The 25,057-nt window shown below is 35.8% G+C and overlaps 1 protein-coding gene across 3 annotated transcripts in view; it reads left to right on the plus strand.

The window, feature by feature from the left end:
• CUNH3orf67 (chromosome unknown C3orf67 homolog) overlaps positions 1-25,057 on the plus strand; it is a 54,062-nt gene that overhangs the window by 19,509 nt on the left and 9,496 nt on the right. For 2 of the 3 annotated variants that reach the window (XM_026052578.1, XM_026052577.1), the window contains exons 10-16: positions 449-585; positions 1,226-1,403; positions 2,173-2,316; positions 5,156-5,487; positions 7,740-8,153; positions 13,152-13,355; positions 20,436-20,497. In XM_026052578.1, coding sequence (XP_025908363.1) covers positions 449-585; positions 1,226-1,403; positions 2,173-2,316; positions 5,156-5,487; positions 7,740-8,153; positions 13,152-13,355; positions 20,436-20,497 — 1,471 coding nt within the window. Of the gene's footprint in view, positions 1-448; positions 586-1,225; positions 1,404-2,172; positions 2,317-5,155; positions 5,488-7,739; positions 8,154-13,151; positions 13,356-20,435; positions 20,498-25,057 lie in introns of those variants that run through there. The other variant, XM_026052579.1, reaches the window with a different exon arrangement.

The following is a 25,057-nucleotide window of genomic DNA, read 5'->3' on the forward strand; positions in this document are numbered from 1 at the left end:
CATGCCTTGAAAGATTTGTCTCAGTTTTATTGTGTTATTTTCTAATTTAATTTGGAATTTTTTTCCATTTACAGGCTGGTTGTCAGTGATGCTCTTTACCAGTTACACACAAGAAAGAAATATGTATTTGTTTATGAATAGCCGTTACTAAAATAACTTTTTAAAAACAAACAGATTAGAAATACTAGAAACATAGCTATATAATAGTCGTGCTTTTAAATCTACATTCTGTTTTTTGTTTGTTTTTGAGTACTAAAATGGTGAACTCTTACCACATATTTATAATGATTATTCTGTAAAAGAAGATATATTTTACATATGTATTGTGTGTGTAATTCTTCTATTTCTGTTGATTTGTAAAAGTTTAAGTATGGTGATATGTTTCTAAAACTATGGTCAAGCTAAAGTAATCATATAAAACAAGCTTGTATGTATCTATTTTTCTCAGGCCCCTTGATTAATAGAAAACAAGGCAATACACGGAGCAGTAAAACTCAAGATGTATCACACATTGCGTTTGGATCAAAGATCCTTGGACCTCCCCCATCTTCAACCAAAAGAGTCAGTACTAGAGTATCTGGAGAGGTAAGGCTTAAACCATCATTAAATTAGCAGCACTTGTGCAAATGAGTTTATCCCAAAACTGGTATGAGCCTGCATAAGACCCCCAGTAAAAGAGAGAGTGACAAAACAAGAGATCATCCAGTAGAAGCCAGCTAAAATACGTGTAGGCAGAAGCACGGGGCATATAAAGAGAAGCTGAGCGAGCTGTGTTGGTTCAGCCTGCAAAAGAGAAGGCTGAGGGGTATGAGCCCCAGTTTGAAAGACTGAAGAAGGGAGCTGTCCGAAGGAACAAGTGAAATAATCTGTAAGAAGTCAAGTGAAAAAATCAAGTGAAGAAGAAAGGACTCCTCCTGGGACCTAAGATAGGCAGATGGCTTACTAACTTTTTACTGAGATAGTGAATCTTGATGGTTTTTTTTCTTTGTTTATTTGCCTCACTTTCCCTTTACTTAGTCAAAAAAAAAAAAAAAAAAACCTTTGAAATTTGGAGAGATACACAGACACACAAAGCTGTCTGCCATGAAGTTTTCTGATGAGAGGGTAGTTGGGCACATTTATTTGGAAAATAAATGCAATTCTGAATTTGTATTTAATATTTGAGTATTTTATTTTGAAAGCTGTTAGATTTTTATATTTCATTAAGAAAATAATGTCTTTCAAGGTTACCAAGTCTACGGGCAAACAAGCTAATAAGTCCTGCCAACTTCGAAGTTTAGAAAAGGGAAATGAAGTTCTCCAAAATGTTGAGAGGCAAGAACGATCGTTCTCACCGTGCACTGAATCTCTAGGTCAAGGAGGCGAAAGAAATGCTCATGAAACCGAAGATGTGCATGAAAACGGTGAGAATCTTAAAAAAAATAAAACAAACTGCCAAATTTTTGCATACCTTCTGACATTAGAAAGTAAGATTCAATTCTGTGTTTTTCTATTTTATTATTGGTAATTACTGAAGATATTTGTATTAATAGTCACATGTTTCTCTGTAGGAGATTGGAAAAATCTCATTTTGTTCAAAAGCTAGTTTTCTCTGCAGGTATTATGTGCTGTGTTTGAGCCAGGAGCCACAGAGTATACATATACTTCTTCCCTCCATGATATCAGCACACATATAAAAATTTTAGTGTAGTGCACTTGGCGAAGAGCCCTAGTTGTTCTTTGTTGTTTTGGAGACTTTTTATCATTCAACTTCATCTGAGAATTGTGTTACTTTGTTTTACTTCAGTTTTAAAATATCTTGATGTGATTAATATTATATTCCCTCCAGTATTTTTCTTTCCAGTATATTTCTTCTTCCAGTGTTTTTTCTCTCTAAAATCAACATTGGTGAATGATTTGACACTTGAAAAGGTAGCCCATTTAAACCATTTTCTTCTTCTTACTGTCAGTTCTTACAATTTCTATATTTTTGCCCTTCCTCCATAGTCAATATTAAGCTCAGATTTTCTTGTGTTTGTCATTATCTTGATGCCTGACAAGTTTTGTTTACTCTTTGGAAGATGTTTGATACAAACACTCAGAAGATTGTTCCACGTGGTGCTTTTTCATGCCTCTGGTGAGTATTGTATGAATGTTAACAGGTATTCAATCAGATTCTGGGTTATATTTCAGACCCCTCAAATCAGACCCAGAAAACCTCTGACAGTGGAGCAGCAGAGCTTCGGCTTTCTATCTCACAAGCACCAATAGACAAGAACGGTCCTAGAAGATTATGTCTAAATAATGCTGCCAAAACCACATGGGAGATGACCAATGGTATGGTGCTAATTTTCTGTTATTTCACATTTCGGTTCTGTGGGGGGTAGGAGTCTATCTGTAGTAAATTTCAAAGGCTTCTGAGGCAATTCACATAAAATGTGAATGTCTGTGCTGCAGGGATTATGGAAATCAAACACCCTGCAACAGAATTGCTTTTGAGCATTGATAAAGATTCACAGGATTAAGCAGAGTACCAGAGCAGTGAATGAATAAAAAAGAAAAATCCCATGCTCTCATGATTAAAGGGAACTAAAAATAATTTATTCTTCAAATCGCTTTTAAATTTAACACTGAAGATCCCAAACATTGAAAGTACTAGACCTTTCACTTCTTTCAGGTAAGAGTTTAGGACTTCAGGACTTCATTTACTATACTCATGTAAAATTAGTTGTCAGGGGAAGCAGGGTGGACATTACAGTTCCATGATGAATTTTTTTTTAATTAATAGACAAATCTATTTTTTCCCTTTCTTACTTGCCAAGCAAAAAGCTGTGTATATATTTTATGCAGTGTCAATCTGCTTGTATAACTTTGTATAGAAAGTGTGACATTGTGGCAGAAATAGCCTTAGTCTCTGAAAAGGTTGTGTTATTTTCTATGAAAATACATAGCTGTCAAGTAGGCAGATGGCTCAAATATGCTCAAAATTGTCCAAAAGAATTTGCCTTCACATGATGAATTGTTGCCATTTTGTTTAATCTTTGGGATGTTTAGATAAAATGTTAATCTTGTTGTAGTCACTGTGGATTTTGCTGCTATCTTCAATAAGAGAAGCTGAAATTGTACCACAGAAATGAAAAAGCAACCTGAAGAAAATTCATGGGTTTTTTTCTGATATGTAAAGCAGAGAATGCAGCTCGACAGAATAAATACTACTTTAAATTTCTTGGGGTGGGAAGGAGTTCATAGGTGATTTTCCTTGTTACCTTAGAGAAGAGTTACTGTTGTTCATGTAACTGTCTTCAATTACAGAGCTCTCATCAACATATCTTCTATAGCAGGTGTGCAGTACCTTTGCAAAGGCAAATTGTTTTTAGCAAGGGAAGAAATAAAATGAGTGAGCATTGTTTATAGTATGCCAATCTTAATTATGATATGTTGAAACCTTCATTAAAATGTTAGGTTGCAATTAGAAGCTCTAGCATAAATTTGTCTAGAAGAACTAATTAGATGTTTAGGGGATCATTCTTGCATTTATCTTGTTTGCTGCAATGTTGTGATTACACAGTAATTTCCATATTTTGCTAAGAAGATACTCCAAATTGCTCATTATAATTGACATGGAAATGCTGAGGTAAAAGAAAAATTCCAGTGTAGTTGGTGGCTGAGAGATAATAGGATTTGGTTTGGTCCAAAACATCCCATCTCTTTCACTTGTAGCTTATTAACAAAATGCTACACAGACTACAGGTTACAGAAGTTGCTGAACTCCATAGCCAGTGTAAAATGTCTTTCAGTCTTACAGACTTTCCTATCTCCCCCTGCATATTACCTTAGGAGTAACTGCTGTAATACACCAGCTAATTATGTTTGCCTTTAACTTACTGCTGTATCCAGTATATTTCTTCAGCATCTCTGGAAACTAATCTTATTCTTTACAGAGAAGGTTAGGTTGAAAAAGGAAAAAATTAAGGTTAAATGCTGTATAAGACACTCAATCTTTTAAAGTAGTTTCCATTGCACTGGTGCAGAAAGAGTATATAGCGCATATAGAAGTTTAAGATGCCTGTGGCAAAACCAGGAGTTAGTCAAGAGTATTTAGGCTTCTAATCATCTCCTTTTCATCTTATTACGTGGGGAAAAAAGTGTTATTTAAGATATCCTTTTTTATGTTTTCAGAACTGACTGAAAAGTCATGAAAGCTACATGGTTTAACACAGTTTTGCTTCAGAATTCGTTACGAAATGTTACTTGTAATGACCTCAGCCAATTAATTGACAACAGGGAAATTAGAAGCCATTCTAGAATGGGAAGAGGAGGAGGTGACATTGTGGTTAGATGAGTTGACTTCAGATTCTTTTTCTTTCTACTACAGCCACTGAATCCACCTGAAATGATAATTATTTCTATATATAAAACTGAGAAGGAAGAGTTGAATGCCATTGTAAACTTAGTGTCTTCTGTGGCATTTAATTATTGCATTGCTACTTCATTATTACATTTTTATTATTTTATATTGAAGGGTTTTTTAATATAGTTGATCATTACTTTGTTTTATGGAGACAGAATTTCCAAAGTCTAGTGAATAATCCACAGCACAGTAGCTTTAATGAAGATAAGGGAGTATTGCATACTTGAGCAATTCTCCTTTTCTCAGATGCTATTTGAGATTTGCTTTGATCCATCAAACTGTCATTTTTTCCTATACCATAATTCCAACTAGTAAAATATAACTTAACAGTGAGAGTATAAAAATGGTCTTTCCATGTTTATGTAGTGCACTCAATCTTTAAATCCATTTCTGTAGTTTATTGTTTGTTTTAAAATTGGCAGATTAGTACAGCCTGTATGCAGGGAAACCTGGTGCAACAGATATCTTCATGCATTTTTCAGCAGTCCTGTAGCTTGAAATTGAGATTTAAACCAGAGATTCTGGTCATAAAAGAAAGTACAGAATTTCAGCAATAAAAATAAATTTAAAAAGAATATGGAAATATTATGAATTTTCTGCTTGCTTTTGCGTGATTTATGTTTTTTTAATAGAAAATACCAGCCCCCCCCCCCCCCAAAAAAAAAGCCTGCATAAATTCAGTAACCAAATGGAATGAAATAATGTTTTTCTAGATATATAAACATTTTATTGCCTAACAGTTTTATTACTTTTTACTAATTTCAGATGAATGGATGTTTCCTGAAATGGTCAGTGAGACTTTTCATTTGGGTAAGAGTGAACAGATACAAGCTGCACAAGATTCAGCCCACTGTAATTTAACTGCACCACAAAATGTCACTGCGGAACCTCAAAGCAATGAAACAGGTGATGACCAAATGACTCACAAAGAGATTTTCATATTTTCATCAAGACCTCGGTCAGCTCGTCATGGAAGGTCTCCAAATATGTCACCAGAAAGTTGCGTTTTCCCTTTAGATTTGAAGCAAGACAGTAACCATGCACAAAATGAAACCCAAATTGAAGATAGCTTTCAAGAAACTGACAGCAGTGAGGAGGTAGGCCACTTTGTACATGTAATTCTTGATAAAGTGTCTTCATCCTAAAACTCCAAGGATGAGGTTCTGTCTTCAAGACAGACAGAGAGAATAAATCATCTTTTCCCCATATACCTGCGGGCACATTTGTCTTTGTCAATTTGCTGTGTCTAACTGGATACAGGGGTGAAAAAGCAGATACTCCCTTTGTAACAAGTGGACAAAAGAAACCTACTATTCTATCAGCCCCTGTGCCACAAAAGTGAGTGATTATAATACACCTTTGCAACAGAAAAGATTTTAGTAAAGCCAATATCCTAGCCTGGAGTGAGTGAGAAGTATGACTGATATGAACAGTTGAGCAAGACTACAGTAAATAAAGGTTTTAGTCTGCCCTTTAAAATTGTAAGCAGGCACTCTGCCCACGAGCATTATCAAAATTCACCTGTTCCGTATTTTTTTATGATCAGTGTTTCTGCTTCACATATCGTGTGAGCTGTATATCATTACACAATTTTTCTTTTGCAATGTGGGAATCTTTTAACAATAAAATTACGAAAATGATTTTTTCAGCAAAAAAAATCTGATGTAAAAATAGAGTAAATTATCAAATCAGTAAATTTGTTGCAGGGAGTCATTAAAGTAAGTGATACAAGTTTCAATCCGTATTAGCATTCTGGTGCTTCTCTCATTTAATTTTAAAAATGTTCCTTGTTCTAAGCTGTTCCTCAGAGCTGAGGAATGAAGTACAACTGAGTTATGTGATAACAAGACAGATTAAATTTAACAGGAATGCTGCTGTGTTCTGAGAAACCATACTATTGATGCTAATAATATCAAATAGAAAATCTCTCCTGGTTATTGTGTGTTTTTTCCTTATTTGCAGGGGGAGGAGGGAAGTACTTGAATCTCTAGGGTTTCATCATTTCAAACATGGTTTAAGACTTTCTGTGTTAACTTAGTTGTAGTCAGGCTAATAAATCATGAGCAGTGCTGTATGTGATCTGGTTCTGAAGATTTAGAACTCTTCAGATTTCAAGGAGTTTTTGTCAGCTCTGCTCAGTGAAAGTCAGGAAGGTTATTCTTTATGTCAGCATAAGGAAAATATTTCTTTAACACAAGAACTAGGGAAGCTTTCCAACACTGTCCTTTTCTCAGAATGTTTGTAGTTTTGGTTTCCTTGGGTTTTGTCTGGTACTGGGTTTTTTGGGGTTTTTTTTTTTTTTTTTGGTATTAATGTCCATTGTAAAGATGGGCCTCCAAAATATTGTAGGCAGTGGCAAACCAAAAATTCAGAAAAGGCTCAATTGTTTTTTTTTTGAGTGGCTTTTTTTTTTTTTTTTTTTTTTTTTTTTTTTTTTTGTATTATTTGTTTGGTTTTATATATTTCATTTTCAGGAGTCCAGCCCTGGATTCACCCAAGTTAGTGACAAACAAACTTGCTGCATTTTCCTTTGCAGTAGGATCGTACCTTGCCTGTGAGAGGCATGTTGATAATTCCGTGTCTCTGTGAAGCCCTCAATACATGGTGCCTGATGTGGTAGCATACAACACAGGGGCAATTTCAAGTGGACAAGGATGAGGCTTCTCATCCTTTCTTTCGTGAGAATAGTGACACAGAGGCAAACAGCAGCTTTGCTCTTCTTTTATTTTTCTTCTCCTGTGTTCGGGCTTGCTGTTTGGTGTTCGGCTGAAGCATAAGTCAGCATAAGAAAATTGATCATGGAATGTTTAATGGAGACATTACTAGCAGCATAACAAAAACATAAAACTAATAAAATAACTCCCTAAATATGAAACGTTGTTCCATAATACCCAGAAGTGTGTCAAGTGGTCTCAGCAGAAATTTTCTTTCTGCTTGAGGTAAAGATGCTATGGGAAAGTTTGGAGTAGTAGTATTTTAATAGAAGGATACCAGTATCTTGGAGTTTTCTTCTGTTGTGCAGTTATTTTATCTAAATGATGATTCTCACATAACCCCAGATTAGAGAGTTTTCCAACGTTCTGAGGTGGGACAAGAATCTGGACCTGTGTTTTGAAATGTGCCATTTCTTCTCCTGTCCCTCGTTTGGCTTCCCTACTTGGATTGCAGAAATATGTTTATGGATTTGTTGCCAAGAAGAGCAGATGATTCTCCAAATTTTTGCACATTTAGAAAAAATAGTGTAGGAATTAGAAAACCGTTTTTAAACACTTAACCTTCAGTGTTTTATTTAAAATAGTATTGTGTCATGATGAGAGGGAATCACTGTTGCCTTGTTTCTTGAATTTAGAGCGACAACAGTGAATTCATCCAAAGGACTGAATACCTTGACACCAGCCACAGCAGACCAGGAACATCTGATCCAGGAGTTCTTAAAGAGATCCCATTAACAAGAATGTCATGGAGAAAGGAATACGGGAAGGAAAAAGGACAGAGCAAACACAACCTCAAGGAAACCATATTGTCAAAATCACAGTGTTCTGCTATGAGAAAAACAATTTCTGCTGACTCTCAAAGCAGCTTAATGCCTACCCCTTGCTTTTCTCCAACTGGAAGTAAATCGGAATTCTTTAGAGTAATTCCGAATGCATTTGAAAACTCTGAAATATCTGAAAGAGTGGATGGTCAATTAAAATCATCAGTGAATAAAAAGTCCATGAAGAAAATCTCAAGAGAAAATTCCTGTATGACAACAGAGGCTCGTGTAAGTGATTTTACTTTGAAATTGAATGATCAGATTGTATGAACAGAAGAGCAGTATTAACCCATTTACAAGACATGAGAAATAATACATTTTTCTTCCAGATACATTGCAAGTTTATATAACAGTATTTGAAATGCTTTGTCTCTTGAAAGTTCTGGGGTTTGTATCTTCTTGCACATTCAAGTGGTAGTTTAGATAGAATAGAATCAGAGATTCATAGATAAAGATGTTATTGATCAGCTCAGATGTTATTGAGCAACTCACATTTTAGAAATGCCTGAGTTATGCATACATAGTTCTGGGCTGAAAGGCTGCAGAGGAAAATTGACAGATTTTCGATAACGTTATTAAAAAGGGACCATAGAAAAATCATTGATCTGTGTACTCCATAGTCTGTCTGATGCAGTACTGAGAAATAATAAGTTATGTCATTGAAGGCTCATCACTAAGGCTCTAACATTGCCTAAATTGCCAGGCTTCCCTGGGAACTGTTACATTCACCAGTTGGTTTATCCCCATTTTTTTTTATCTTTATACGGTAATTATAACAAATTCGTCTGATACTAATTATGTTCTTAGAGATTTCTTAATAGTTAATTTTATTTCTAAGCTAACGTTAAATGTCGTGCTTAGAATGAGGAATTAGATCTTGATTATCAAGTGTAGTCTGTAAATAGCAACTAAGTGTGATGGTGTTCGGCATTTCAGTTAAGGAATTCTTTTATACTTCGAATTGCTGCATATCTGATTCTTTAACATCTGACCTCTTTGCTAATGGTATAAACGAGTGGATTAGATTTCATCACAGCTGAGAGGAACAAGTCAAATTTGTTCCTGAAACTTCAGAGAACGTTCTTCAGACTTCAGCTAATACTGCTCAAGAGCCAGCATCTGTCAAGCAGTGGTTGGTCGTGGCGGGCTGGAGAAAAGTGCAAGGACAGAGCAGGCACCCAGCGATGCCCTCCAGCGAGTGCTGCCAGCCTCCTGCCAGCAGGACTGCCTGGCAGCTCCTTGAGCAAAAGGTGTTTCTGTGTTAAATCCATCATTAGAAAGCATGCCTGCCTAGCTCTTACGCAGTAAAGTTGAATATATTCTTAAAAATATTTCCAATCATTTCTGATGAATATGGTCACATTCAAATATGACTATTTTTATGACTACATACCTATCTAAAACAAGGAATATTTTGCTTTTTTGCTCTTTACTGAATGCAGTAGATATCTATATGTGTGAACAGTTTCGCAAGAAGAAATCAATATTCTAGGCTCCTATAAGTTTTAAGACAAAAGTTCTGACATACAATATTGTTAACTACAGTGAGACAACACTTGGGAGTCATTTTGTTTCCTGTTAAGCATGTAATTATTTCCATTTTAAAACACCCTTCATTGTTTTGAGAATTATGTATGAGAGGATAGTTTTGTATGAAAGGATATTTGAGTGAGCATTTACAGAGAAGTGGTCTCTTCTAATCTGCTCATACAGAGGACTGGTTGAAAAAAAGCTTAACCAGTTCTTACTGCAATCGATTTGCTAGCTGCTTAATACACTTTAAGGGCCTGGTTGCTTGCAATGTTTTATTCATATTTTAATAGAGTTCCCTATTATTAAGTTCAAATATTTTTAATTAAGAAAGAAGTACAACCCTCAGGGTAATACTGCAGCCACGTAGATAGCTGGTAATTAAACTTTTCTGCATGTATAACTACATTCAAACAATTCTGAATGAATCATTTGAACCTCGAAGAATGCAAAAGTCATTATGTATGAAAAAAATCTTTAAACAACAGATTTTGTCAATCTGCCAGAAGTTTTAAGAGTTTAATGGAAAAACTCTTTTTATCATAAGCGGAGAATATTCTGAAAGACAAGATAAACTTTTAATTACTCAAGGAAATACTCATTTTAGGCAAATTTACATATTCTGGAGAATTGTTTTTATATCAAATATTTCTTCTAAATTACAAAGTGAACTTAATCTCAAATTCAGTTTTCAAGTTCTCTTTGAAAATCAGCTAAACAATATAAAATTTGTGAAGAGGGTGGTGGGTTTTTTTGGTTGTTATCTGAAGCTACAGAATACTTAATCCTATTTTTCCTTTATTACAAGAAATTCATTGCAGAGGTTAAGGACAGAAAACTGTCATGACTCCTTTTCTCCTTTCTGAACATGGTTATTTCTGTTGAAGAATGGGAGGATTATAAGAGAGGAAAACAGAATGACAGTTTGAAATAAGCTAAGGAAGGAAGCAAAAGAATGTTCTAGGTTGTTTTGTGAAAAATCCAACATTTCTGCGTCTTCCTTCGGAGAGTTAGAAAAATACAAGCAGGACTTGGAAGTGTTTTGCCTCAAGATAATGAGAAAAATGTTCTTTCAATTCTTAATGCTTTTATTCTGCATGGCAGTAGTTCACGCTGTCTTCTGAATTTCTTCATGCCAATCAGGTTGTATGTGAATAAGAAAGAGGCTGCTCTTTTACTGATCAAATAAATAAAATGCAGAAGGCTCCTATATAGGAAAATCCAAAGGAAAACAACAGCTCCAGTAAGATCAATAAAGGTTAAAACAGTAGTAGATCTGATGGAACACACTGATGCAAAGAAACAGCAAACTTTTGAGGTGTAATATAACAGTCTTGATATCAAGTGAACTAACAATAATTGAATTAATAAATTCAGTGCAAGTTTAGAGAAAATGTGTGCTATTTTAGGAATAAAATATGTTAGTAAGAATCACACCATTCAGGACTAAAGCTTGGACCTCAGAAGTTAGAAGTAAAAAAGAGTGGCACCTCTGCTAATAATATTAACAGATGGATGCCTAAATGATGGTCTGGGATTAATGCTTTGTATAAAAATTATTGTATCATGCTTTATATGAGGATGAGTTTCTTAGTACAATTTATCTATTTTTTCCACTGAAATATAGCAGAAATTTATTTTGAGCTCTTTGTAGAACTATGAAACCAAGGTCCTCACTCTTCATGAAAATAGTTATATCTAATTTTACAGAGATTTCAGAGATACTACTTCCCGACTGTAGTGTTTCAAAACCTTTCAGTATTCAGAAAAAGGGAACATAATTCAAATTCACAATAAATTTCCAAGCTGAGCTCATCAAAGCACTTCCAGGCCTGCAGAGTAGCCAGGCACGTAGCGAGGGAGCAGCAGCCGTGCCCTGGGTGCTCACACACTGCACTGACTGGCATGCTCTGAGGCTACTACAAATGCCACGCTACATTTATCTGTGTTTAAAAAGAAATTGTTTTCTCCATGCATGAGGTGAATCTGTAGGAAGATCTGTGAACTGCTTTTGAAAAGACATTCGACTAAAATTTTGAGATACGTAAGCTTTGAAAGTGTTTGCAATGGGCTTTAGAATTGTCGTTTTCACAAATATTTGCCTATTTGCACACACAGATACTGAAAGGAGAGCCCTTCAGTCATAAATCTCACTTTACATGATACATTTACCTGCTGATTGTCAATTTGCAGGCACGCTTCCCATCAAAGATGGTTTACTTGGTTATTTCAATGCTAATTTTCTTTTTTGATTAGTTATTTTCTGTAGCTGGTTTTTGATGAAATATCTATTACCATAGGAGTCAGAATGAGATGCATAACATGTCAAAAATAAATGATAGAGTGGTCACTCCCCAAACTTCAGTTATTGTCAGCAGTCTTTATTGACTGATACTTAATTTTTTCACCTAGGTTTAAAATAGCAAGTACTGTTATACACTATTCAGATAATAATTGTTGGTTTCTTTAATGACAGCTGGGAAGAAACAAAAATATACTTCTAAATCTGTGTTTTCATTCTAAAAATATTTTTGTAAATAGTTAACTATTATAGAGCTTGAGTTGTAGGGCAGATCCTGTTTGCTGCATGGTGCTGTTGTGTATGTTACTAAACAGCATTTCTCCATCTGTTCTCTTCTGCCGATTCAAAATTCTCTTCCATTCTGCAGTATATTGCACATCCTATATTTGCAATACAGTACTGTGAATGAATGCATGACATATTTCCAGTTTCTCTTCTGGAGGGGAATAAGTAATGTGCTATCCTTGTAATCATTCATTACGTGGCTTTACTCTGATCTGAGGAATGGAGAAAGCAAATAAGGGGATCGAAAGGAAAGTAATGCTTTTGCAATTCCCAGAAAATACAGTTTCATTAAGGTATATGGAACTGCCTAAAACAGAAAAATGCACTATTTGTACCTGTAAAGTATGTTGTTGGTTGAGCAGTGATGTTGTGTAATCCTTCTGGTGAAAGCGAGAGCTTCGTATATGAAATTATAAGTGGTAGATGCAAATTGAGGACATGTATTTTTCTTTTTGCTTGATTTCCTCAAAATATAATGTGGAAATAGTCTCCAGCATATAATGTCTTTTGTGACATGTATATTTCTGAGTTTTGTAGAGCAGAATAAGTGAACTTATATACAGTAGCTCATATGCTCACGTATTTGTGAGTGTTTTTAAAGGCAAATGTTATTTCTGAAATATCTGTTGAAATTTCAGGCTGCCATATGTAGCTTTCCAGAGAAGTTTTGTGATGTGTTTGACAAATTAGTGACTTTCATGTTGCCAGTATTTATGAAATCGTGCTAATTTTGTGTTTATTTCAAGATTTGCATTTGATATTTAAGCCATTTTAGCTGCTAGATGTTCATACCCTTGGAGGCTTGTTTCTTCTGTTTGTATTTTCAATAGTATGGCAAATTCACTAAACACTCCAGATGCAAACTGCTCTGCAGTCCATCACAGGAAGGCAGCAAAATACAAACTATTAAGTTATATATTTGTATATACGTCCTTGATCTTCTTAGCTAAACAGATATCTGTTAACTAATCATTTCTGATAAACATTTTACTGCTCTTCCAGTAACATAGCATCTTGAAGATTCCCCAGAGGATTCCCCAAGGGATCTATTTTATTCATATATTCTGTGCCATGATCTGCATTGTTAACTTCTCCATTCTTTTTCATAGGAGTACCATTGGAAAAACTACCAGTCAAGTAGACTAAGTACACCTGAACTACAGATGTTGGCTAGCATGACAAGACAACAAAATGAAGAGTTTGGGGATGCTGAGATCTCACACGGCTTAAGTGCGTCACAGATAGATGACTGCAACATTAGCATAAGCACAAGCAGTGATGATACAGCAACCTGGCACTCTGCTTTCCCACCAGTAAGTTTAAACCTATGGGTTTTTTTTTTTTCTAAAATGCTTTGAATCATTGCATGGTTCCTACCAACTCTTGGTAGGGTAAAGTAGTCTTGGGTAAAACTTCTGAGAGTAGCTTTGAAATTTAAGGCAACCCTAACTTGTTTAGAACTCAAAATGAAGTGCACAACCAAAACACACTCACTTCCAGCAGCTTCCCCACTGCCTCAATGGAAAACAAGAAAACCTATTTTATATATTCTAGCGTAGAACCCCAAATAGTCATATTAGTTGCAAAAACTACATATTTTGAAAGCTACTTAAAAAATAGCTTCAAAATGAATGAAAGCCAGATATACCAGTCAGGAGCTGCCTTACAGTACGAGTAATGGAAAATAATTGCTTTGTAGCATTGGTACAGTTCCATTCCTGTGCAGCTAATGGCTGAACCAGGAGAACAGCAGAGTGACACTGCAGTAGCTCTGAGCACTTAGTATGTGACCCGACTGTGCTCTGCACCTTGTATCAATATTTGTCCTGGTATGAGGTGTAGCATAACAGCACACAGCTCTGCTGGGTGACAGAGTGCTGTTATTAGAAGCAGAGGCATATTTGTTAGCACTCCACTGAAGAGTATTGAATGTATGAAATCACAGAATAACATTTGGCAACTATATAAAGGTAGTGCAAGCATTGCTGTAAAACTCAATAACCTCATAGTCCATTTCTCTAAGCTCCATAGTTCTTATTTTATTACAGCTCAAACAATAATAAACAATGAATGTGGCCTAAGCAGAGAACACCACACAACTGTCAGAGGTAGATCCAGCCTTGGAAGAGTAACATGCTGCTGTGTTGCCCCAATATAAATTACTGTAGGCTCAACACTCCAAAATGTTAACTGCAGGGTTTTTTTTTCCCAGGAATTTATAGAGCTTGAAATAGAGGTCTGTGGTAGCAATCATCTTGTAATCATGACCAGTGCAAAATTAGAGCTTTGTGATATACTAATAAAGGGAGGTTCGGAGTTAGCAGAGATTTATTGATAAATGAATAATTATTCTAATAAGAACTTGGTTTACAGAGTAATATTTTGAGGAATATAAGAGAAATATTAGTTTATTTTAGTTACCTAAGATAAGTCGGTATTGTGCATTTAATTGATTTCATCAAATTGCTGAAGAATTTTCGTAGCATTCAATTGATAGACTTTTGTGTGGAGTAAATCTCCAAGACTGGACAAATTAGACCAAATTAAATAAAGAGAATAGCAGTTTCATTAACTCTTGAGCACCTTAATTATCAGGAAATTGGTAAGAGTATTTAGACATGTCAGGTTGAGTTAGTACAAATTATGTGACTAAAAAAATGAACTTTTAAAATAAAATACACCATACTATAACATTGCCTGCAATATTTAATGAAGCACAACGTGATTCCAAAGACAATTGTTTGATCCCACTGCTTTGATCAGCTTCTTTACATTTCAGACTAAAATTTCCAGTTTCAAGTGTTTAGTTATAGTAAGTCACTTGAAATGAATTTAATATAGGTATAGTTATTCATAATACTCCTTTGGGGCAATCTTTCTCTACATAAAATAGGTTTTAAAGGAGACATATTTGGCTTGGAGAGAGGTAAGTTTTTCAAATGACTGTAGGCTGAAATGTTGGTGTGTTTTATCTGTACAGCCTTGTGCAAGTTTCTGCTGTGCATTTTGCAAGGTGGACATTGGAGTTTTAATGGCAAGAGCCTTGGTTTGGGAAGGATGGAAGAGGTAGTTTAGAAAGCAAACGCAGGCTTTCTCAGATAAGGACTGACTGCTTAGGCCCTGTGTACAGCAAAGAGTGCTGCAGTTGAGCTTCCACACTTTCCTCTACCAGAATTCCTCTGCCAAACCTCAAAGAGATTTTCTGTACCAATACAGTATCTATTTTTCACATATGCTTTCCATAGCACCAGCTCTTGCTAATGCAGATACTAGTTTTTGAAGTCTGGAGCTGGATTTACCACTGCTTTTTGTAATTCTGTTCAGATATTCAGGAGAAAAGCAGAATAATCCCAGGAGGAATATGATTCATTTTCAAGTCCTTTAGTCTCTAAGCAGGTTATAAACAGATTTATCAGGGACGGTGATTATTTAATTAAGACTTCAACTTATTTGACCTAGAAGAGTCTTAAAACAGTAGATGGAGGATATTTCTGGTGTCCTGTTACTATTTTTTTGCTTATTTTGATATGCTTACTACATTTCAGAAATGTCTAAGAGATACTGTGCCAACATTCAAACACAAGTTGAAATGATAGAGCTAGTGGAGGCCAGTGAGTCTGACATAATTTTTGAAACAGTGGAAAAACTGATACGGGATTCAGTTAACAGAGATTGAGAGGATGGTAACATTTAATAATAGCCAAAGTCATTTTATATAAAATATGTCTTGTTTAACAGATCCTATTTCATTGATAAAATTGCAACGTTCATAAAGATAACTGCTTAGATATAATATGCAGAGATCATTGTAAGTATTCACTTAGCATCTGACTTTCTGTTTGAAAAATGAGCAGCATACAATATCAATAAAGTGCACTTTAAATGAATTTAGAACTGGCTAACTGACAACTATCAAAAGCAGTCTGCAGGGAGTTATCCGTGAGTGGAGTATACCCAGCAGGGCTCCATCATTCTGTCATTTCTAGACCTGATGTTCAATGTTTTTATCGGTGATCTAAATTTTAATGGCCTGAAATATATAGATATGGTCTTTCTAGTTGATCTGATTTTCCCTCTGGCTTTCAAATCTGTAAATCTTTCAAATAATTCCATATAGCTATTTTCTGTGAATTCCCGCATTTAGGCAGTCACCATTCTCAACTGTTTAGTAGTCTCACCTGTGCAATAAAGATGTTACTATACACATAGCTAGTCTTCAAACTAGCTAAAGCTCAGAATTCACAGATTCACAGAATATTTAAGGTTGGAAGGGACCTCTACAGATCATCTAGTCCAACCTTCCTGCTCATGCAGGCACACCTAGAGCATGTGGCACAGGGTGGCATCCAGGCGGGTTTTGAAGACCTCCAGAGAAGGAGACTCCACAACCTCCCTGGGCAGCCTGTTCCACTGCTCTGTTACCCTAACAGTAAAGAAGTTGCTCCTCACCTGGAGACGGAACTTCTTATGCTTCAGCTTGTGGCCATTACCCCTCATCCTGTCGCTGGCCACCAGTGAGAACAGCCTGTCCCCTTCCTCCCTGCATTCTCCCTTCCTGAACTTATACATATTAATCATATCCCCTCTCAGCCCTCTCTTCTCCAGAGAAAACAGGCCCAGCTCGCTCAGCCTCTCTTCATACGAGAGATGTTCCATTCCCTTAATCATCCTGGTTGCCCTTCTCTGGACCCTCTCCAGAAGCTCCACGTCCTTCCTATACTGGGGTGCCCAGAACTGAACACAGTACTCCAGGTGCGGCCTCACCAGAGCTGAGTAGAGGGGCAGAATCACCTCCCTCGACCTGCTGGCAACACTCCTCCTGATGCCGGCCAGGATCCCATTGGCCTTCTTGGCCACGAGGGCACGCTGCTCACTCATGGTTAACTTAGTGTCAACCAGGACTCCCAGGTCCCTCTCCGTGGAGGTGCTTTCCAGCAGGTCCACCCCTAATCTGTACTGGTGCCTGGGGTTATTCCTCCCCAGGTGCAGGACCCTGCACTTGTCCTTATTGAACCTCATGAGGTTCCTCTCTGCCCAACTCTCCAGCCTGTCCAGGTCCCTCTGGATGGCAGCACAGCCCTCCGGAGTGTCGGCCACTCCACCCAGCTTGGTGTCATCTGCAAACTTGCTAAGGGTGCATTCCGTGCCCTCGTCCAAATTCAACATATTTGGAGTGATTAAAGCATGTTCAAAAGTTGCTCTTATTTTCAATCTTCTGCCATGCATATCCAGTCATGCTATAAGACCTAAAATGAATAAAGTTGTAATTTCTTCAACTGACAGTTTTTATTCAGTTATTCCTTACATACACTTATTCATTACGTAAGTTCCATATAGCTATTTATGTGTGTAGTAAAAAGAACTTTATTTTATGTCAACTGAAATTCAGTAGTGACAATCACTGCCATTCCAGTTCAGTTAAACAAATTGGCACGATGAATCCCCGTTGCAGTCCTTCTTGCAAACCACAGAAATGTTTTTATGCATATGTAGCCATCTTTCAGTTGTATTTAGCAAATGATTTTAAGTGTACAGTGCATGAAAAGAAACAGAAATAATCCTCATATTTTGATGTGAAAAATTAAGGACAATTTGAAATTCTTGTCATGATTAACTTTCATGTTTATTGTAATTCCAAGTAATAACTTCTTGATTATTTAAATCAATAATACCTATTCCTTTGTATTATGTCCTTCAAAGACAAGTGAGGAGTATTTTTATTCTAAACTTTTGTTCATTTTATATAACCTTTCTATGCCTTGGTGGAATCTGTGGCAACAGCACCACCAAAAGGCAAATGTTTGAGTATCTTTCCTCTTTGGAATATATATGATATTTTGTAAGCCATTGCAGGATATAATGTGTTAGATAACAAACTTACTTATCAAAGTAACATTTTATTATAAAAAATCACATTTTTAGTGATTTTAAATTTTCCTTTATTTACCACTGTTAGTCTGATTTCTAGATTCATTGAAGATTCTTACCTACTACTTACTGTAATGAAGTTCAGAAATCCCTCTGAATGAAAGGCACGTGGATCTTGTTACTAAGTTGCCATTAAAACAGATGAACAGATGTCCTTAAACAACTATAAAAGTGATATACTAAAAACTATTTTATAGCCAATGATAGTTTACCAGGAACTGAAAATATACTCTAAGGATAAATTGCTGAAATGTAAGTAGCTTAGCAGCTGCTGTAAATGATGATAGCCAAAAATGAATAAAATAGCTTTCAGTACTATTCATTACCCAGCATAACTATTAACTATAAATATATTTTTAAAGAAAATTCTTTAAGTATTTTACTTTGAAGGTGAATTGTAAAGCTTTGTAAAATATGTGTGGAAGACAGGACGAGGTTCCTATTCAGTAATATGTACATGCAGCACTACACGTTTAAAAAGAAAGTATTTGCCTGTGTCTTACCTGAATGGTTTTTTTAAAATGCTAAGATCTACATGATGTCCCACATCAGCTTTTCAACAACTAGTGATAATATGAAGGACACAATTTTATATACTGTGGAGAACCTTGTGAATTTGAACATTACTCCACACATTACCCGTGGGATGTTGTACAGCCTATGAAATATTTCTGCCCTCATGCTTGTTCTAGGGAGCCACTTACACCTTCCTGCCCTCATCAGAGGATTGGCCCGTTCACTTTCTTGAGCAGCTAGTTCCAGACAACTGCAATGATGTATTTTGTTTCATTCTGTGTTACATGACATGCATATAATACAAATGTTTTGAAGCAAGATCATATGTAAGAGTAATTGAGGACGTTTTCTTCCATATACTTCCTGATTCTCAGAAATAGAGGGGAGAATGAAGACTGCAAGATTGTTCATTGAGGAATCCTGGAAGCACACAGTGGTGTAATGCACCATCATCAGATTCAAAAATTGTCTCGTGGGTCTTTCAAGTCAGAAGTACTTGCAGAGAAGTCAGGTTACTTGTTCCCAAGCATTTTCTTCCTAAATATAAATTCAATCAAATAGGCCTTTGATCTGAAAAGTACTTGAAAGAGTGCTTCCAGGTTCATACCTAATTTGTGGATGGTCTTTTGGCCTCTATTGTGGTGATTCACAAAAAAAAGAGCCACATGACACAGAAGTGGTCTGGCAGATGTGAAGGCTGACAGACAAGAAGAGTGATATTTAAACCCAGAATTATTCCGACTGAGAGCTCGGTTTGACAACCCCTCGAGGGATCTATTCACATCAAGTCAAATTGCAAAACTGAGGCAGACTACTCTTTGCTATGAAATGAGACTAAAAATTACAGAGACAGATATTCTGGTTCATAGCCCGACTAACTCAATCTCTCTCTTGTCCTCTCTCTTCCACTAGCCATCACTTGGGAATTGCACCATCCACTACCTAGGCAGTGACTCATGTCTGGCAGTAATTAGGATGTCATTCATCCTGAACAGACATTTTGCCACATCCATCCCCACTTCCTGAAAGCATGCGAATATACTCATATTTTATAGTGATTTCTGTATATGTCTCAATCCCTTTCATAATTCTTAATATTTATTTTTAGCATTTCATGTACTAAATTATGCACATAACAGAGAGTGTTTTGTGTATGCTTCTATTTTCACTTGCTCTTCTGTCTGCTTGAATGATATGTTTAGAACTGCTTTTGATGTTTGTGGTAATGTGTAGGAGTTATTCTCTGGAAGCTGTGAATATATACTAAGACTACATATATTTCTGAATTTTAGAATTCTTGAATATTTATAGTAGTACTTAAGTATCAGTTTTCTGCAAATAACAGTTTTTGCCAAGTTAGATAATGTAATTTAAAACCATTGAGGCATAATCATGTGTAGGTAGGATTTGAAGAATCTTGATGAAAAATGTATTTGGTATGAAGATTCATATAGTCCACTCTCAGTTACCCATTAACAGCATAATCCAGGTTTCAGGTTAGCAGTGTCATAAAGAAGCATTCATATTTTGGCTGACTTCATTTGGGACCACTGAGATTTCTCTCTTAACTCAAGGTCAGTCCTGGCAAGTCTGAGTGAGGGTGATTCTGCACCGATCCAACAAAGTATCCCTGCACCACACTTTTTATATCCATGCACTGTGGGGTTTCTATTACCAGACAGGACTTTGCCCTTCCCATTTTTCCTGACTCTATCCCCATTCTTCTATACGAGACATGTACTACGTACCTCTGCCTAGAGGAGAATCTTCTGTTACGTTATATTTGGATCTGAACATCCCCTTTAAATTTCACGGGAAGACAGAGCATAAAATTCTAGTATCAAGAGCTGCAAATGTGTATGTTCCGAAGGATCTCTTACATACTTTTAAGTGTTCTGAAAGAATATTTGCAGAGTTATTTTCTCACTATTATTTTTTGTTTCTCATAGCCTGTCAGTCAAGAGCGTCACTATCAGAAAGAAATGAGCCCACTTTCTCATTCCAACCCACGGTAAGCTTCCATTTATAGCCCAGGCAATAAGAATTCAGTTAAAATGTTCTGAATATTAAATGTGACATTCTTTGATTTGATCTCAAATCTCTTTTCAGTTGCAGCCTCTTCTCAGAGAGCTTTACTATTGCTCTTTTCATGCATTGTCTACAGGTTGCAGTATGTCTGCATTGTCCCAGAATGCAGGGCAGAATTCTGTATATTTTGAATGTACTGTTATATATTTAAAGTAACTGACATAGGCCTTGATCCCACACCCACTTCAGTGTGCGATTCAGGAAGCCTTTCTCATCTGCCACACATGCACACGCTCTCATCTTTTTCTTTCTTTCTCTGTCTCTCTCTTCGCTTTGATGGCTTGGAGCTAAAATTCTGTAGGTGACTCTAGATGTCAGGGGATCCGTTCTCTACAAATTATATTAATGTTACCTAGTTAGGCAGGGTTTTTCAATAGAGAACACAGACAGGAGTGAGTATTATATTATAATACAGAGAGAGATTTTGAAAGGTGTCTTGTCTGCAACATATTTTGACTGTCATTTTTTTATCTGGGTCTATTTTACTTGGCATTGGTAACAAAATCACTGTGACTTTAATGTGAGGTAAGTTAGAGATTTGGGGACAAGTGGAGAAGGTATCTGGGGAGAAGTTGAGGCAATCAAAATTAACTGTTCCGTTTCAGAACTGATGTGTACTTGCAAAACCCAACATCAATTTGTCATTTTTGTACTGTCTGAATAGGAAGTGTGCTTATTAAAAACAAAAAACATTTCACTTTCAGTAGGCCTAATTAACATGGATTTTGCTTGTCCTCAAACTGCATATGTGTTGGGAGGGTTAGGAAGAGAGGACGTTTTAGATATGACTGAATTAGAGGCTTTGCTTGATTTTTTTTTTAGGATATCAATAGTCTGAAATGTCCTATGATAGTGTACTGCTGTTTGATTTTACAGCATAATATTCATTTTTCCTTGTAGACATGTTTTCCGTCACTTGTTTCGGTGTTGCCTTCTATACTTTTATTATCTTGTTAGATTTTATGAAGTGAACACTAGGAAACCTGCTGTAGAAGTTCACCAGATACATCAGTTATTGCAACATTCAGCCCTGTGTTTCTTAGCACAGACAGTAGATTACTGGAGTTAAATGCAGTCCTGGATTCCAGTTCCCTTTCACGTCTATATCAAAGTGCTCATGTTGTTTTAGGAGCAGCCTCTATACCTTGGTGCAAGTTATCAAAGGGATTATCTCTAGTCTTGTGAATTGTTACAGTGGGTGAAGCGGACAGAAATTTTTTGACTAAGGTCAAATATATCTTGTGGCTGACACATTTTGGTGAGGACTGTATAATTGATTTTGTTACTCTGATAGTGTTAGAATTGCCAGTATTTTAATATGAACTGCATTGGGTTTTTTTTTTTTTTGCACCTGTAGTTTGGTTGAGTCAGGTTTTATTATGTTATTTTTGTGCATGCATTAAAGCAATTTGGTACTTGGTACATTTTATGTACCAAAAAAAACAGAATAAACCCTATTATCTGTAAGAATAGAACATTCCAGCACATCAAGTTAATGTGATCAACAGTAAAAACTTGTATTTCCATACAATAAAATTTAAAACAAAATATTAGAAATTACTACTTAGTTCTTATGCTATTTTAATCCAGTACACATAGTAGACTTAAACCTCTGTAGAAATGGTTTTCAAGAAATGCAGGCAATCAAAGTATTCGTAAAATACCTGGCTTGCAAGTACCTCATAAATTCAGTAGCCCTTGTGAACTGCCAGAAGAGCATTATTGGGCTGTAAATAGAGCAGGTGACAAAATTATGAGGTCAGTTTGCATCATGATATTAAACTGGAGAAGATGTGACTCGAATACTATGATTCACATCATTGCATTTCATTTAAAAAAGAAAACTGGGTATTGTTTTTCATGAAGGGTATATCTCTGAGACAGAGGGTAGAATTAATGGTAATGGTGTAACTTAGCTCCTAAGCTGTTCTTTAAAGCCAATTTTAACTATTAATACTTGAACAACTAGAAAATGTCTAAATCTATGCAGAGGAAAGCAGAGAGAAATATTTGAAAAATCGATACATCCTACTGTGGATCAATGGATGTAAATACTATGACACAGGCAGTTAGATCATATATTTACTGAAATAACAGGTAATTTATTGTGAGAAGTGATAGAGAATTTGGCAAATCTCAGCTAATTTAGAAAAAAAATGCAGCACTGCTACTTTCTGGGAAATGGAGAGAGCAATGTGACAGCTATTGTCCAGAAAATGTAACTTCTGTCCATAATAAGATAAAAGAACAAGCCAGAAAAGAAAGCACCTGTGAAGATAATGGAAATGCAGTCAATAAAAAGACCTAGCAAGACTCATTTTCCTGTAGTTCCACTGGGTAATGGTCATAAGTCTGCCACAGAATATTGCTGCTGCTATACAAATCGCCTCTACAACATGCTGCTTTGCAAGGCACAGGATTAGGTAATGCAAGGTAGGCTGCTTGGAGAGCCAGGTGAGCAAAATGTTGTACTGTTGAGGGATTTAGTGAGATTAAAATCACCTATAAAACAGGACAGTGAACAAAGGATTATAGTTATAACATGTGCACTACAGTGGAACTTCTCTCATGTAAATGCTGTGAAATTCAGACCCAAAACGTCTTTGTCTCCCATAGATCCAGGAAAGGGCTTAAATACCAGAATAACTCAAAACTGAAAATGGAAATTAAAAGATAGAGTTCTGCAAACAAACAAGCATATTTATTTTTATGATTTGTTACAAGATCCAAGTCTCATAACTCAATCATTTTTGTAAAACAGACAATATTACATTATGAAGTATTATAAAATTACACTATAGTTGTCAAAATAAATAAACAGGGACAATGTATCACAAAATGTACTTCCCTGTTTCATTGTACATATTTGGTTACTTTACTCAGCCACAGAATACAGTAACTTGTAATCGGTCTGCTAATCTGAATTAGTGAAATTCTGCTGCATTGGTCAAACTATAAAATGCAAGTAAAAGAACCTGTCAAAAGAAGCAAATGTCACAGGAAATATCTAATTGAACAAGTTTAATTTTTTTAACGGGATAGTAAAAGCTTAGCTACAGTAGGATGCTACTCTTGTTTTAATGCAGTTTGTGAGTGGGGTTCTGCAGTTGCCTTTGATAACAAGTCCTGGAGCTCCATGGCTCCAGGCATCCATCTGCACTCAGGATAATGCCTGCAACACCTTTAAGAGGTGGATGATAGTAAAGTCAGGGTTGTGCAGAGTCATCATTGTCTCCATTGATTTGTAAAAGCCCTCTGGCTTGTTGTCACCCCTTAAAAGTTAAATGGGATGCAATCTACATCCAGGATGTCCAGAACAGTAAAATGCTGTAGGGGACTAACTGTAGAGAAAATAATTTATTTTATTTGGACCGAGACTCGTTAGGTTCTAGTTTCAGGTGTTTTCTGAATTGGTGCAGCATTAAAATATAGTTCTTAAAATGAGTGTTTTATATAATTATTATATATAAAAAAGTAGAGCAAACCTTACCTAATGGACACTTTATTAAACGCGGGAATTCAGTTCAGTTGATTCACTGATCAAAGAATATCTGATGTGCTTTATTAGAATTTACTTGATTAAGAGTAGATTAATATGCAGGAACGCTAATACACAGTACACAACCTTTGCCAACTCATTATTCCAATTTGTATAGTTTGTCTTCTGATAAACAGATGAATCAAAGCTAACGAAGAAAAAAGGGCTAATATTGCTCTTAAATGAGATGATAAAACACTATTCTTCTCTCTTGTCATTTGTATTGGTAGTGAGCGTCAGGACTGTGATCTAGTTGACATTGTAATCAAGTAGAGGTTTAGTATTTAAGTAAATTGCAATGTAGCTGCTATTTAATAGTAGCTATGATTGAAGCTTCACGTATTTAACTAATAAATGTTGACCAAATAGCACAGTATGCTAGTTACTAAGCTGGTAACAATTCAAATTAAGGACATAGTTATTCTTAGACTGATGTAGGTGACTGTGTATTTTTTTTAATAACCCGCCAATATCTGTCATTTGTACGGTAGTATTGAAAGACATATGGTATAGCATTTTTAGGCCAGGCTTTCAGCTTATATTGGTCAGCGTGACTATCCTGTCATAATTTTAATGCAGCAATTTATGTTGTCTAAACATCTAGTTTAATAAGTAGCATTCAGATTTTCTTTATTGCATTCAGATTTTCTTTATTGTCTTTGAACTTGATCCGGAACTCACATAAGACAGTTCATTTACAGATGTAATATTTTAAGAGGAGCAGGCTGAAGTCTTTCTTGTGCAGTTTCACTTGTATTTTTTTAGTTACTAATTCATTAAAAATGAAATTATTTAGTTTTAACTGAAACCTCTTTGCCTATATTAGAGGTTTAATACTCTGTAAGCTGGACTTGCCAAAGTGGTGCAGAGCAAGAAAAAAAAGACATTCTGTAAATATATTTGTGATTTTCCAAATCTCAGTGCTAGCAAAAAAAAGGAAGTTCC

The sequence above is a fragment of the Nothoprocta perdicaria genome, unplaced genomic scaffold, assembly GCF_003342845.1.
Source record: "Nothoprocta perdicaria isolate Ctin4 unplaced genomic scaffold, notPer1 scaffold_9, whole genome shotgun sequence".
NCBI lineage: Eukaryota > Metazoa > Chordata > Aves > Tinamiformes > Tinamidae > Nothoprocta > Nothoprocta perdicaria.